A 17,025-nucleotide genomic window follows, 5' to 3' on the forward strand; every position below is an offset into this window, starting at 1 on the left:
GAGTAAAGAAAGTCACTTCCTGGAAGGTGCAAAGACCTTAAAATATGTTGGGAGCCTCAAGACAAGTGGAATTCACCCAAATCTATAGGTATTGCAGGTTGAATATTTGGCTTGGCTTCTTAGCATTCAGAAGCTATTAAAAGTTCAATCTGGAGATTCCTTATAAAACGTTCCAGCAAAACAAATTTAAAAGAGCCTATATGATCAATGGCTATTCTTGACGTACTTATGTAAATAACTAAGCCAAGTTTATTGAAATTAGAATTATTTTGCAAACAAATTAGTCTTAATTGACTATCTTTGATAAAATGAGAGTGATTTTAGGGAGAAAAAATATGTTTCAGTAGAAACTATAATACATACTTATGAATTTTAGATTCTAATGCTGTTAATTTTCCTTGAAGTTTTGTCATTTACTAAAAACTGGACTAGATTCTAAATTCTTCTAATTTCCTCAAATATTTGGCTATAACTCTCTAAACTAATGTTTCCAATTTTTCTCCCACTTTTGACTTGGAATCATTAAGAACTAAAGCTGCTCTCTTTCCCTGAAGCCCTACAAACTGAAGCTGAACAACTTGATATAAACTTAAGAGAGATTGCCACAATAACCCATGTTTAAACAACTTTCATGCCTGTTGCTGAGTAAGCCACTCAGGTTTACCTGAGCACCCAATGACATCATCAGAGACATTTCGACCTGCAAAGGGTGCTTCAACCCTGACATCTAGAAATCATATTGACTGGCTTCCCTCTAGGCTCAAAGACTGGTTTATAATCTGCTCCAATCATTAACCATTATTTTTTCTTTGTTTCCGTAGAAATTCCTCTTATTAAATACCTGAATTCTTGCACCTCAGGCCTAACTTTGGGAGCCAACCTGTAGCATTGCCTTCTGACATAAGACATAACTGTTTTACTAAACTGACCTCTTTTCAATACTAAAAGATTGATTCAATGAAATAACGGAACAATCTACCAACTCAACTTTTAATATATGAAACTTCCAGGGAAAGTTTCACAGGAGGGAACAGTTGGGGCCCAGGCTGGGCCACCCCAAAATGTCCCACAATAGCATATTGATTATTTTGAATGAAAGTTACTCGAGAAGCAAAAGTGTCCTGTCTCTGTTCCGTTGAAAGCAGGAAATAAATCTCCCATGTGAAAGGAGCTCTCCCTGCATCCTTCTCCCCAGAGCTGGGGATTCAGGGCTGAGGAGCCTGCACAGGCAAACCTTGCTAATTTACTACCTCAAGCCAAAACTCTGCTTGATGTCCTCACTATTTACATACCCCCAACCTAGGTTTCTTTGTCTTGTCAATTCTTCACAAATTTACAATTTCTTTGTATAAAAGATATATATACTGCCCCCTTTGTTCACTCTCTTAGCATCACTTTTTATGATCTCCAAAGTACATGTATTAAACTGGGTTTTCTTTCTGTTAATCTGGTCTTGTGTCAATTTTATTAGTAGTTCAGCAATAAGAACGCACAAGGTGAGTGGTCAAGCACGTCAGTGGTCATGAGATAAGTTAAAGCAGGTCAGTAATTAATCCTTAGACTCTAGTAAGAAATGCTTATCCTTAAAGGAATGCTGATATGGGGGAGGAAACATACCTATCGTTAAGGGTATCATTCTTGGCTCTGGGATATTGTAAATGTTTCAAACAGAGGTACAATGTATGCTCAATGGGCCGTGTCAGGTCTTTCCGGAAAAACAAGGTCAGGCTGAATTAGTTTTAAACCAAATGGCTTCCTCATATATGCCAATATATCCCATTGCTTGTCATTTATTCATCACTCACTTCCAGTTGCCTGTTCCTGAGTTGTATCCTTTATAATAAATTGGTAAACCTAAGTGTTTTCCCAAGATCTGTGAGTTGTTCCAGCAAATTATCAATCCTGAAGAGGGGGTCGTGGGAACCCCTTTGTTATAGCTATTCAGTCAGAAGTATGGGTGGCCCTCTGGGACTTGCGACTGGCACCTGAAGTGGAGGCAGTCTTGTGGGACTGAGCCCTTAACCTGTAGAGTCTGTGCTAACTCTTGGAAGCTGGTGTCAGAATTGGATTGAATTGTTGGTCACCCAGTTGGTGTCAGAGAATTGTTTGCTGGTGTTGGGAAGAAAAACCTCACACATTGACATTTGTGGGAGTGTTTTTGTTTTTCTTTTACTGCTTTTTACAGAAGAACTGCATCAACTTTTCCAACATATAGATAAATTCTAGGTCCTAGTTTGGCTGGCCTTTCCTAATTTACTACAGAAGTATGCATTCCTTCTTCACTTTAGTTCATCTGCAGGCTTGGATTCTTCTCTCAGGAATTTGTCACTGGAGGGAAATGCTGCTCTATGTCCCTCCCCTGGAAAACCTGAGAGGCGGCAGTGCAAGAGTATGTGCTTTCTAGTTGATTGTTTCTGTGTTTTGACTTTTAATATTGAGGAGGGCAACTCCTTGTTAAAAACCTATGTGTGATTTTTTTTCAGGTGACCAGAGGCAATTAGAAAGGCTCTACCTGGCAGCCCTCACAGGGGAAGCTGGCCCCCACAAAGCAGATTTAGTGCACAACCTGTGCAGTGCAGTCTCTGGAGGGAGGGGCAGTCAAGGCACCAGGCCAGTCATGCTCTTTGCACATTTGCATTCCTAGCCCCTATGCCTTCATTCCTGGGTCTCTTTATCTGAAGCCTTGGCCAGAGGTCCTCTTCGGGTGCCTCTGCAGAGACCTCCTTATCTGGAGGAGGAGGAGGAGGAAACCTTGAAGACACTTTTCCCTCTCTGACTCAGGACCCAATCCTTTTCCACTTCTAGTCCTTCTCTCACCTTCTCTCAACTCCAGAACCCATAAGACTGCCAGAGCCCTTGGTTTGGGGCTCCCTCAACTGGGAGGCGACCTCTACATCTGTGCTTATCCATCTGACCCTCCACCAGGGGGAAACTGGGACAGGGGAAGGCAGCATTTTCTCTGGTTTCAGACTCTTGCTTAAACCATCACAATAGGTGATTAGAGGCTTAACTGTCATTTTTGGCTTTTTGCTTTAATCGACTGCTCTGACAACGGACAGCTGAGCTCTCTCTCCCAGCCCAGCTGAGCTCCTGACAAGTCTCAGGCCCAATTCACCTTAAGCCGAAGGATAGTTAAAAATAAAATCAAGTAACCATAGTTTCATTTCAGAAAACATAAGTGAAGTGCCTGCCGTATTCCGGGCACTGTACCAGGCTCTGTGACATAGATATGAACAAACCATGGTCCCTGCCTTTGAGGAGTTCATGGTCTGAAGGGGCCTAGAAGGTCAACAGTTCATTTCAACAGAATGGTAAGTGCTGTGATGGAGGTAAGCACAAGTGCTTTGTGGGCACTAAGCACAGATGGGAAGGGGGAGGTCATGGAAGTCCTGCCAGAGGAGGTGATATCTGAGATGAATCTCAAAGCATCAGTGAAGCATGTGGGAAAGATCCCTAGGTAGTGGAATCAGCATAAGGAAAGCATCATTAATAGCAGCAGCCAAATCCTCAACCTATGTTATTGTTTACCTCCTATACATATAGTGCCATGGGAGGAGTTTTCTGTTTGGGTTTAGTTTTTTGTTTTTAGAACTACATGGCTTCCTTCTCCCTGGGGCACTCACAGACTTGGTGGTGGTGGCGTATGGCAGGTACTCATGAAAATGAAGCCGATCATCTTGGACAACTTGGAGCACTGTGAAGATGGCATGTCTGGGGAGATTGTGTTTTCGGTGTGCACATGGCAGAGGAGTCTGGTCCTTCGGGGTAACCGTAGTGGGGTTTCTGGCTTACCGTCCCTCATGGCATAGGTGCCGGGCAACACGGCGCTGTGGTGTTTTACTGAAACAGTTCTCTGCTGTGACAGTCCAGGTATCATTTTTGTAGTTTCCTGGTTTTGTGGTCTTTAAGCTCAGTTTTTGTGCTTTTCCAGACCCTGGGTAAGCAACCTGGTAAGCTCCTTACTTTTTAACTAGTTTAAACAGACTATTTTTCCCTGCAACTGAGAATGTGACTGGTGAAGAGCTTAGAAGCAAACTGAGGAAGAAGCTTACAAGCAACAAGGCAGAATCAAGACAGAAAACTTCCTCTGGAGGGAACTGGAAGGCCTCCCTGAGGGGACTGGGCTGGGGGATGTGGGACCTCTTGCTCCCATGGTAACTGTGAGCCATGTGCCCAACTTGCTGATCAGGTCTCACTTTCTCTTCTGTGTGGGACCTGCAAGTGTCCAACAGCAGCCTTTGTTCTGACGTGTTCTTATCGGTTACCACAGGCCTCAGCGAGAGGAACCAAAGATGAGGACACAGGCCAGCCCAGGCACAATTCCCTCTATGCCCAGTTCCTCAGAAACCTCTTGGCAGTGTAGGGACACACTGTCCACCCTCTTGCTTTATTTAAACCAATGCATCAATGTACAGAATTTTTAAAATTTAAAGTGCTATAAAGGACACCTCATTCAACTTTCTTTAAGTCAAATTGAAACTGAGATCTGGAGAGGTTAAGAATAATAACTAATATGAATATAGTTTTCACTGTTCACAAAGCTTTCATTTATAAAACCTCCTTGGGTCCTCACAGCAACCCTGTGAGGTTAAGCGACCGGCCCAAAGGCTCTTCATTTAGCTTGTGGCAAAGCGGAGCCTGAAAGCTATGTTTCTGAACGTGTGGTCCTCCCACCCAGAGCTCAGGGCTCTGCAGACTGGTCCTGGTCTGCAAACTCTGTGCTATCAATAGATGGAAAGGGCCAAGTTCAGAGTAATCGTTTAGAAACGTGTGGCAGCTGGACATTGCCACAACATTCAAGCATGTGATTTTGTGTTTTATAGAAATATCATTCTAAGATTGATTTGAAATAAAAAAACCCAAAAGTTCCTTCATCACAGATTGAGAAACCCTGCTCTATACTGCTTTTGTTCTTGAGCTGAACGAGTGACTGGGTGATCTGGGATCTCTTAAGAAACTGCAAAAGGCTCTTGTGCAATTCCCACTCTTACAAAACATCTCTCTTTTCAAAACCCATAAAATTTGATTTTTTTTCCAAACAAATATAGAACTGAAAGTGATAACTCATGCTTTTCTTAACAAATGTGAATAGTGACATGAGTCTGTCCAAATATTAGGACACAGCTAGGAGCACGTCGTTGGTTTCTCTCCGTGAGCTCTATCTGCCCTGGAGTTGGTTATTACATTAAACAATCTGATGTTGGAATAATCTACACAATGTCAACTTGCAATTATTTAAAGGTGTAAGATACGGTGCATTTTAACTGGGACTGCAGTGTATGGTACACGTGTATGAGTAAGCACATGCATTAATTTTATATTCTATGAAAGTACAGAAAAGAGTGGATGGCATTTTTAGCAAGCGTGGAAACAATATGCTGTCACTGCAAATACAAACCCATTCTCCACGAGAGTTCTAGACTGGAAATTCTCATATTTCTAGAACGGTCAACTTATCGCCGCTTAATGGAACAAGGTCATTTTCAGAGCACATCATCCAACAGCTGGTCTACCATCTGCTGACTGAATAAACATTTATAGGACTCAGGCACAAAAGGAGCAATTTCCCACATCATTTTTGCTTTTGTTCCTTTTTCGGTTGTAAAAACAAAAGCTATACGATCATTAAAAAGATGCTCTCAGAAAGACAGAGTACTCCACTTAGTGCAATAGCTAAGTTTCTGAAAAAGCTTTGCATGAGTTATTTTTTCCTTCTATAAGCGAATCTCATTTTGTACACATGGGGAACATTTCATTTTAAAGAAATTTTGTTTGGAATCTTTTGAAAACATAGTAGTCCCCAATTTTTATGGAAAAACATTTTTCTTAAAAATAATCTAGGTAATTCATGCACATGGTTAAAAAAATACAATTAGTATTCTAACAAGAAGCAGTCACCTGACCTACGCTCCTCTTCCGCAGTCCGTGTCTCTGGGGTTGTCCCTTTTTACTGTTCCTGCCTTTAGGTCTTCTGAAGGTTGTTGCCATGAATCGAAATGACATGCCTATACTATTGCTTCTTGTTTTACCAACTCAGACAGTATCTGACTTTCTGCTAGGATGGATTAAGAGTCAGCCCACCTACAGCCCTCTCTGTCTCCTTCTCTCACCTCCTTCCAACGTCAATGGTATCAGTGTCTCTATCGGTCATCTCTGTAACTAAAAAAATAATTCATTTCTTAGTCCTTTAGCCTAAGATAGAGTTAGAAGCTAATTCTCTTAGGGTCTCACTAGTCCCTCCAACTTTTTTCTAAAACTAGTTAAGTATTTTTTGGAATGTCCCTCAATTTGAGCTTGTCTGATGTTTCCTCACGATTAGTTTGAGTTATGCATTTTAGGGAAGAATATCACAGAGGTGAGAAGACCCTCTCAGGACATCATATCAGGGAGTATATGATATTAGTATGTCTTATTACTGGTGAAGTTAGGCTTAATCATCCAGTTAAGATGGTCTCTGAGGCTTCACTTTAAATTACTATTTTTATTTTGTAGTAATAAATATTTGAGGGGGAAATACTTTGAAACTATGCAAATATCCTGATTCTCTGTAAACTTTCACCCACTAATTTTAGCATTAATTGGTGGATCTTGCCTGTAACAATTATCATTCTGGTGTTCTAATAGTCATTTTCATTTTCCTTTATTTCTTCTACATTTATTAGTTGGATTCTCCTGTAAGAAAGAGCTGTCTCTTATCTATCATTAACTTATATATTTAATCACTTATTTATATCAGTATGGAATCATGGATAGTTACTTTATTCTTGAGTTATAAACTAGTACTCATTATTTCTTCTGTTGCTAAGTTTCTCCCAGCTTTGACCACTGGGAGTTCTTTCAGGTTGGTTTTTGGGTCATTTTGACATGCCCCCAACTTTTTTTTTTTTAAAGATTTTATTTTTTCCTTTTTCTCCCCAAAGTCCCCCCGGTACATAGTTGTATATTCTTTGTTGTGGGTCCTTTCTAGTTGTGGCATATGGGATGCAGCCTTGGCATGGTCTGACTAGCAGTGCCATGTCCGTGCCAGGATTTGAACCAACGAAACACTGGGCTGCCTGCAGCGGAACGCACGAAATTAACCACTAGGCCACCGGGTCAGTCCCCAACTTTTTTTTTTGAACACTTTATTACTTTATGGCAACACAAGATGCTCCAGGCTTATTTTGTATTTTCCCTGCCCTAGTCTTGAAATCAACCACTTCTTCACAGAACCCTGGTTCTTTTCAAGAATGGTATTTAGAAACCACTATGTGGACACTAGTTGCGTTCATTGCTATTGGGGGTGTCGTTACTTCTTGGTCCTTTCAGTGAGTTAGCATATAGACACATATACATTTACCTATCTAGCTATCATCTATCTGTGTATCTATCTGTCTTAAAAATCAACATGACGCATAGTGATCCCTCTGATCCAATCCAGCTCTTCAAGATTGATTCTAGCATTTTGTCTTTGCTTAAGTAGAACTTCTTTCTCTGAATGAGAAACCTGTTGTTCATATCCAAAATATATTTACTTATTTACTCAACCTTAGTATACATTTAAAGTAGTTTCAGAATATCTAATCCACACTCTTCTGAGGAACAAATTGACCAGACTTCAATGTTTTATATAATCTTCTGTTTTTAACCTTACAGTATCCACTCAAAATACTGTTCTCCAAAGTTACTTAGGTCAGCTCCTTTCTCCACCACCCACTTCAGTGAAGTTCTGTCATTCTGTATAACACAGTTAGATTTATTTGTCACACTCCATATTCCATCTTGTCTTCCATTTACAACTGGTTGCTTTTTAAAAAACTGCTTACAGCAAAAGTCTTCCTTTGTGGTACCCAGTTCTAAGGTTTTGACAAATGTGTAAAGTCATCTATTTACCACCATAGCACCATACAGGAGAGTTACATCATCCCCACAATTTATTTGTTTTGTCCCTTTGCAGTCAAATCCTCCCACTACACAACTCTTGGCAGCTACTGATCTGGTTTCCATCCCTATAATTTTTCCTTTGCCAGAATATCATATAAATGAAATCATATAATAGTCTTTTGGGTCTGGCTTCTTTCACTTAGAAAATTGCATTTAAGATTCACTCATGTTGTCAAGTGAAACAATAGGTCATTATTTTTTATTGCTGAGTAACATTCCACTGTATGGATGCTCCATAATTCTTTTATCAATCTGCCTGTTGAAAAAAATCTCAGTTGCTTCCAGTTTTGGTCCTTATGAATAAAGCTGATAAAAACATCCAGGAACATGTATTTGTGTGAACATAGTTTATGTCTCATTTGGATGATTATATGGGATGGGATTGTTGGATCCTCTGGTAAATGTATGTTTAACCTTATAAAAAACTGCCGAGCCACTTTCCAAAGTTTCTGTACCGTTTGACATTTCTGCCAACAATGTGTGAGGGTTTCATTTCTTCTTCTGTATCCTCATCAGCACTTGTTAGATTTCTAATTTTAGCCATTTTAATGTGCATAGTATTATTTCATTGCAGCTTTAATTACATTTTACTAATGACTAGCAATGTTGAATATCTTTTTATGTGCTTTTCTTGCATATATATATCTCCTTTGATAAAGGGTCAAAAAGAAAGCCAAAACAGAGTGGCAATTTTCTAAATCTGTGCTATCCCACAGGAAACTGCAAACAAGAAGGTAAACACATGAGTGGTTTTAGAGCAGTTAAAAATAGGAAAGCATTTCATTTTGCCTTTATATATTTTATTTGCAGTACTTCTCATTTCTTTGTGAAGATCCAAATTTCTATCTGGTATCATCTATCTTCTGCCGGGAGAACTTCATTTAACATTTATTGTAGAGTAGATCTGCTGGTAATAAGCTCTTACACTCTTTTTTGGAGAAAGTCTTTATTTTTTCTTCCTTTTTCAAACACATTTTTGCTGAGTATAGCATTCTATTTTTCCCCTTTCAGCTCTTTACAGATGTCATTCCATTGTCTTTTAGTTTGCACAGTTTCATAAGAGGAGTTGGCTGTAATTCTCCATCTTTGCTCCTCTGTGTGCAGTGTATCTTTTTTCCCTGCTCTGGTTGCCTTCATAATTTTTTTTCAAGTTTGAATATAATACACCTAGATATGGTTTTGGGTATTTATCCTGATTGGTGTTCTCTCAGATTACTGGATCTGTGGTTTGATGTCTGTCATTACTTTTGGTAAATTCACAGCCATTATTTTTTCAAATATTTTTTTCTGTTTCACTGTCTCTAATTTCTGGGATTGTGATTACATACATATGAGACCATTTGATATTATCCTGTAGCTCTTAGTAGCTCTCTTTTGTTTTAATAACTTCTTTTTCTCTTTGATTAATTTGCATATTTTCTTTAATTTTTAGAATTTCTTTGCGTAATTAATTTGTTTACTTTGCATAATATTCCTGGAGATAGTGTTATCTTCAAGGACACTGATTCTTTCATTAGCAGTCTGGAGTCTAGTGATGAGCCATTGATGGCATTCTTAATTCTGTTACTATAATTCTTATCTGTAGTATTTTCGTTTGATTTTTTTCCTATAGTTTCCAACTCTAGCTGAATTGCCCATCTCAACTTGCACGTTGTCCATGTTTTCCTTCAGAGCTTTTAACATATTAATTACAGTTGTCTAAAATTCCCAATTAGATAGTTTCAAAATGTATGTCATGTCTGTATCTGGTTGTCTTTGGGAGTGTGAAGACTCTCTTGCTCTCACACTATCTTTTCCTTTCTTTGTAAAAAAAAAAGTCTCCCAGTTTCTGGCATTCTACAGTGGTGCTTAACGGTTAGTAGTAACTAGTGATACGTGACTATTGAGCACTTTTAATGTGACTAGTTTGGATTGAGGTGTTCTGTAACTGTAAAATATGCACTTCTTTTAAAGACATAAAAATGAAAAATATTTAATAATTTTATTGATTTCATGCTGAAATGATAATACTTTGAAAATACTGGTTTACTTAAATATATTATTAAAACAATTTGCCTGTTTCTTTTTACTTTTTAAAAATGTGACTACTAGAACACTTAAATTACATACAAGAAAAGAGACCTAAATAAATGACAAGACCTATTGTGTTCATGGATTGGAAAACTTAACACAGTGAAGATGTCAATTCTCCCCAAATTGATATGTTGGTTTGATATAAATGATATCAAAATCCCATCAAGTTTTATTGTAGCTATAGACAAGCGTGTGCTAAAATTTGTAAGGAAAGGCAAAAGAACTATAATAGCTGAATGAGTTTACAAAAGAAGAATAAAGTGGGATGAAGCATTCTGCCTGATTTTAAGATTTACTATATAGCTACAATAATCAAGACTATGTGGCACTGGAGGAGGGATGGACACATAGATCAATGGCATAAATAGAGAACCCAGAAACAGAGTCACTCAGGTATAGTCAACCGATTTTGACAAAGTTGCAAAAACAATTCTGGTGATCTGTTGGTGGTCAAAAAATGCTGGGCCTGGCTTACCTTCTTTTGTTGGGTGGAGGGATCTCTGCTACCATGTTGTTCTGCCCTAACAAGTCTGTCTTCCTCTTTCCATCTTTCTGATTTCTCCTTTAATTGTTTCTTGTGTTATAGCATGAATTTATAGTTATTCGTAGAGGGGAAGATCAGGGAGAAATGAGTCTATGTCATCTTGTCTGGACCAGAAGTCCTCTGTGTACTATTTCTACAACAGCATATGAATCTATTATTTTTCAAAATAAAAGTTAGGAAATGTACATATATGGCTGACATTATATTTCCATTTGACTGCATTGAGTGTGTTCATTGAATGGTTAACGAAACTCATAGCTGAGCCTTTTGAAATCACTAGGGTGATTACTGCCTTCCCCTGCCTCCTTCCTCTGCTTTGCTTCTCACATCTCCTTCCAGTAGGATATTATGTTGTAGACCTAGAAATATCATGTCAGCACACTTTCTATTTTCTCTGCCATGCTGAGGTTTTCAAAACATTTACAAGTTCATTTCCTGCTTCTTCATGGCCTAACCCAGAGGTAACCCACCTAACCCATAGGTAACAGACCAGCCTTTTAGGATAGTGATATGAACCTTGCAGGTAGTATCTTTCTGCTTGAGGTCTGACGAAGGAAGCGCTGGCTCAAAGTTTCCCTCTTATTTTGTTCCACATGTCAGTTTTTGAACAAGTATGAATCATATTTTGCAGTTTAAAACTTTGAGCATTTCTTGTTTCTTCAGAAAGAGAGTTTTGTCCTCTATAGTTTATTTTCATTGTTTTCTAAAGGATTACAGGAAAAGAGAATAGGGAAAAACTCCTTTTCTCATTTTTTTTAAGTTCTGATTCACTTTTTTTATACTGTATATCTAGTACTAAACAGATAAAACACACAGCTAATTGATTTAGTTGTGTTATTGCTTTAATATTTTTTAAGCCAGACTTGTGTGTTTTAAAGAGGAGTATATATCCAAAGGAATAAAAAAGTTGATTCTAGGGCCAGCCCTGGTTGCCTAGTGGTTAAGTTTGGCACGCTCTGCTTCAGCGGCCTGTGATCTGTTCCTGGGTGCGGACTTACGCCACTTGTCTATCATTGGCCATGCTGTGATGGTGACTAACATACAAAACAGAGGAAGATTGGCAACAGACGTTAGCTCAGGGGGAATCTTCCTCAGCAGAAAAAAAAAAAAATTGACTCCAGGATTTCCTGTCTTCTTAAATTTATTTCTTGTTTTTACAGAGTACTTCCTTTTGGACTTCTTTTACATAGAACTCACTGTTGATAAACTTTCTGAGCTCTTGCATGTATGAAAATAATTCTTTCTTTATAGGCATATTTCTTCAGAGGTGTGAAGCTATTGATAAATGTTCTTTCTACATTTAGTGTTTTTGGTGAAAAATCTAATGCCAATCTAATTCTTGCCACTTTGTATTTTTTTCTTTGTCTGAAAATTTTTAGAATGTTTCACAGTTTCACTACCTGTGTCTATGTGTGGGTCTGTTTTATTTTTAAATTCACCTCTGGGTGACATTTTTTTTTCCAATTCTGAATATTTCTCCTCCTATTTTTTGTCTATTGCCGCTGTTTTCCCCTTCTGGAACACTCCATTTATACAATATTGGAACATCTTGATCTGTCCTACATCTCTTATAAGTTATATATATCTATTCTTCATCTCTGTCCTGGAAACACTCTCAACTTTAATTTTGTCTTCATAACTCTCTCCTCAGCTGGGTTTGCTTTTCTCTTCAATTTATTTACTGCATTTAAAAAATTTCAATGCTTAAAATTTAAATTACCAAAATCACTGCATATCTTTTATTTAATAGATGCAATATCCACTCATATTTATCTTGGAATATTAGATACACATAGTTTAAAGCTCTTTCTATTTGCCTTATTAACTTCTGTTAATTCTCTTTTGAGATTGGTATCTCTCTTTCATTTCCCCCCAAATTAGCTGTTCTTGGTTCTTTGTATTTGAGATTTCTAATTAGCGTGTCTGCGAGTTCTATGTATGTTTTTCTTCATAGCCGGGATTGTGAGGATGGGCAGATAAGTTGCTACATGGGGAATGTCAGTAAATTTCTGGACCTGGAGCTCCCTGATTCTTTCTGAACATGATTAGATATCCAAATGCCTACGGGCGTGATTCCCATCTGGGAAGAGACGCCTTTGACATCTTCTGCTGGGAAGGAGAAGGCAGGGGCCAAAACAACTGGCTGCTACAACTGGATCCCAACTAGTAACTTTGACAGTTACACTAAGATTCTCTCTTGCCCCTTTGTCTACTCTCTCTGGGCTTGGAGCACCTCCAAGAACCTTTTCCATTAGTCCTCTTCCATGATTGTTTTGGGCTACTATTGCATCATTTAGTCTGATCCCATCTTCTTTCTGTCTTTTAGGTGTTCCTCATAGTTTCTGGCCCACTCAAGTCATTCTTTCCTGTTTCCCAATATTTTGTATAATTAGTTTTTCTGTCGTTCTGGGGGTTTAAGGTGAGAGAGAGAGATTAGAACTTGTGTCAAATGTGGCATCGTAATCTAGTCTCATCATTGATATAATCAGAGCTGGAATTTCAATGTATTATTCTCCACACCTAAATTCTCCTTCAGGAGACTGCCTTTATAAAGTATCTCCAGCAAATATTGAACCTTAATCTAATAATCCTCTAGCTCTTGCTACCAGATTCCAGGAAATATGGAAAATAGAAGAACAAATGAAACACAGCCATAAGTAATCAATCAGCTAAATTCCATGTGTGACCTACCATGTAGGGAAAATGACAGTTTCTTCAACAAATAAATGTCATGGAAGAAAAAGTGTGTATGGGTAAACTAGTATATGCTAAAAGAGACTAGAGTGATATTTCAACCACATGCAACTGATGGACCTTTTTTATTTGAACAAACTAAATGAGAAAAAAAAACAACCAGAGAAATTTTTAATAAATATGGACTTGTCACTAGTTGATTAAGGAATTATCATTAATTTCATTTGGTGTGATAATGGCATTTTGGTTATGTTTTTAAAAACCCTTATCTGCTAGAGCGAGGGTGAGCAAACTACATCCCACCATCTATTTTTGTAAATAAAGTTTTATTGGGACACAGCACACCCGTTTGCTTAATTATTGTCCATGCTGGTTCATTCACTACAACAGCAGAGGTGAATAGTTGCAACAGCCTGGCTCAGAAAGCCTAAAATATTTACTATCCTGCCCTTACAGAAAAAGTTTGTCAATCCTGTGTTAAAAAGATGTGTTGAGGTTTCAAAGGTGAAATGATATTTGGAATTTCCTTTAAAATAATCTGGCAAAACAAACAAGGTTGGTGGAAGATAGATGAAACAAGGTTGGGAAAATATTGATCATTCTTGAAACTGGTAATGACTTTATGGGGATTCCTGAGCTAGTCCCTCTGCTTTTGTTTACATTTGAAGAATTCTATAATCAATTGTTAAAAATAAGCCATCTTATGTATCCTTCGTGCCCATGGAAGTCCTGGGTTTGCAATCTTTTAGTTCTGATTTAAAAAGCAGGTAGAGAGAGAAGGGAAAAGTTGAAGGTTAGAGGATATTTGTTGAGAACTTCTGAGTAACTGACACTCTGCTTGGTGCTTGACAAATTTCTTTTAAAAAAAAATCTTTGTAACAACTCTTTGATGTGGATATTGTGACTCATGATTTACTGATGAAACACCAGAGGCTTGGAGACATTAACTAATTTATAGCTAGGAAACAGCAGTGCCGGAATTTGACCCTCGCCTGGGTCTCATTCTTAGTCACTGTTATCACTGGGATCACATGTCCACATTGCTAAGTGGGCAAGCTGAGGCCACACGTCTATTTAAAGGTCAATAAATGTTTCACAATCATGTTGATTCTGTAATTGAAGACAAATCCTGGAGCCTTCAATTGAGAAGTTGTTTCATCAATGCCCCATTAACATTAAAGATGATTTTGAGTTTTTCTAGTCAGTGTTGGAGTTGCTATGTTTGCATGTTGTCAAGAATGCTGCTGGTTCCCACTTGCCATTTTACATTTCTCTCCTATAAGATTCAAAACTTGACAGAGACCATATTTCTATACCTCAAACACCAAATCCAGTTCCTGGAATAAGAGGAGATGCTCAATGTATGTTTACTGAATGAACGACCAAGAACTTTCACGTCACCATCTCATCCCCATGCAGAAAGTCTCCTTGTGCTGGACATCGAGGCAGAGTCAGATTATAAACCTTCAGATTCCAAGTAAGGACTCTTGCTGCATGTTAAGTGCTCAATCTATAAATCAGGACATACTTTACTACTTTTTGATTTTCTGTTTTTCCAGGTGTTGGAGAAGACACAATATGTTTCTTAATCTCTGGAGGGGTTTCCACGGCAGTGGCCTTGGAGAGGAGCAATGTGTTTGGGGCAGTTGGTCTAGTTTGGAAGGTTAATGTCAGAAGTGTTATATGTGTATTCTTGCCTTTGTTGATTCTAGTCTACTCACCACCAGTTGACTTGTCATTTTCCTAGAGACTTCAAGCAAATGAGTCATGCTGGGATGACCTAAAAGGGGCAGGAGATGGCTGCTGGATGGCAGGAGGAGATATTCGAAGAGTCTGAAGTACTGTGTCTTACAGGTAAACAGAATTTGACTTTCTCCCAGACCCAAGACAGCTGCAGGCCCTGCCTCTCACAGCAGAAGGCTAGACACAAAATCCCCTCGCGCAATACAGAAGGTTCTACCCCTGAGTGACAGTGCTAGGTTTGCCTTGCTTCAGTATGGGGAAATTAGTCAGATTTTCAGCAAGCACAAAATGATGGCTGGTGCATTCCAGGAAAATGGGTGGAATAGGTGGAAACACATACACACACTCAGTAAACCTCTAACTTTTATTTCTGCCTAATATATAGCATATTTTCTGCAAAAATTACGAGTTAAATATAATTTAATGGAGATAAGCTACTTAAAATACAATTGTGACAATTTTAAAAAATCTTATCATGAATACAGAATGAAAAAGAGCCAGTAAACACAACAAAACAAAAACAAAACAAATGAAATAAGAACAAAATCTCTTCAACTTCGACATGGTACATTCATTCCTCTTCTTTCCTGGGTTGAAGCTCCCTGGAGCAACCGTTGAGATCAGATTCCAGAGTGAAAGGGAATTATCACACTGAGTGTGCACATCTGATTCACAGGAGCGAGTCTCCATTCCAGGCAGGGCAGCCAAGGCCAAGTGCAATGCATCTACGTCTTCCTCTGGTCCCCCGAGGTCTCAGGGAAACGATGCTTTTAGGACAGTTGAGGCCACTGCCTCAGTGCTGCTGTCCTTCATTTGCCTGAGTCCTTGGACCTCATTTATGTTTAAAAATGGGTGCTCTCCTGGTCTGTCGTGTCCAGTTGCAAGTATTCCAGAGTGCCTTTTTTGTAGCTGGCTATCCGAGTTGGTTTTCGGCTTCTTATCCCTGAGGCCTGTCTTTTCTGTAGAGAGTTGGCAATCATGTCCGAAAACTCTGCTTGCAGGCGTTGTTGATTCTCCCTGGAAAGAGAGTGGGGAGGGAAAATGGGACTTCTCAGCAATCCATACAGAGTATTCCTTGGCTCCAGTACAATCAGTTGATTTTACCAAATACTTATTGAATGCTTATTCTGTGCTCAACACAGGAGGTCCAGAGAATACAAAATGAGCCTTGCCTTTGATGAGCTTAAAGACCTGTCATCCCTGCTCTCTGTAGCTCTAGAAAAAGCAGAATATTTCAAGCAGAAAATTATATTTCAATTTCAAAGTGTAACAGGATGTGGCTAGAAATTGGAGGCGTGTTTAGGTTTACACGTGCCACTGCAGGGACTGAGAAAGAAGTCAGGACAATGCTAGGCCCCTGTAGCACAACCCTGAAAATTTGTTGGTCCCACACATTCCTAGGAGTGTATGCCTTGTGTGCGGAGGGCTCAGAATGGATGGAGGGCTTCAAGAGTTTGGAACCGATCTGGGGCACTCCTAGTAAGGGGCTTGTCACCTGTGCCCCAGAGAAGATCTGGGCTGTTCTGGCATCTCTACAGGCTGGCCATCTGTCTGGGTCCAGCATCTAGGAGTTTGCAAGACAGGGTTTCTCCACCATAGCAAAAGCCACAGCAACAGTCACACGACTGATTGCCGCAACAAATGTGCAACTGTTTGACCATCTAAGTCACCTTGAGGGGAACTGAAACCTGCTAGTTAGACCTGAAACCTTATCTTCCTCTTCTTAGGGAGAACACAAACCCCATGTGGAGACCCAGAACTGCAGTGGCCCTGCCTCCAGCATGCTCTACTCTTGTCGGAACCAGAGGTGCAGAAGGTGAGCCCTCAACGACTTTCTGTTCTCCTGAGCATGCCTGGAACACCCAATTCTTAGCAGCCAGAGAAGAGAGGCTTCTAATCTTCTCATGTATGTAGTCCCTGGCCTTGTATTCAACACATCATTGCCACTAGCAAAGCACTTGCCAACAATTAAATTGACTATATGTAGCACATCTTACAAAGCCAAGACCTCCACTCCCCTGTCCTTTCCGGCCGCACCCAGCATCTTA

General features: G+C 39.2%; 1 protein-coding gene and 1 long non-coding RNA gene across 3 annotated transcripts in view; one reads left to right on the forward strand and one right to left on the reverse strand.

Moving 5' to 3' along the window:
* The first annotated feature begins 422 nt into the window (after positions 1-422).
* On the forward strand, positions 423-17,020 carry LOC139041564 (uncharacterized). Its single transcript, XR_011496955.1, has 4 exons — positions 423-3,311; positions 14,518-14,897; positions 14,982-15,088; positions 16,705-17,020. It is a non-coding gene; the product is annotated as an uncharacterized lncRNA (long non-coding RNA).
* Positions 15,328-17,025, reverse strand: part of GUCY2C (guanylate cyclase 2C) — a 73,990-nt gene continuing 72,292 nt past the window's right edge. For both annotated transcript variants that reach the window (XM_044775166.2, XM_014834217.3), the window contains exon 27: positions 15,328-15,994. In XM_044775166.2, the coding sequence (XP_044631101.1) occupies positions 15,820-15,994 (175 nt within the window). In that variant the 3' untranslated portion in view covers positions 15,328-15,819. The remainder of the gene's footprint in view (positions 15,995-17,025) is intronic.

Source organism: Equus asinus, chromosome 22 (assembly GCF_041296235.1).
Source record: "Equus asinus isolate D_3611 breed Donkey chromosome 22, EquAss-T2T_v2, whole genome shotgun sequence".
NCBI classification, from domain to species: Eukaryota; Metazoa; Chordata; class Mammalia; order Perissodactyla; family Equidae; genus Equus; species Equus asinus.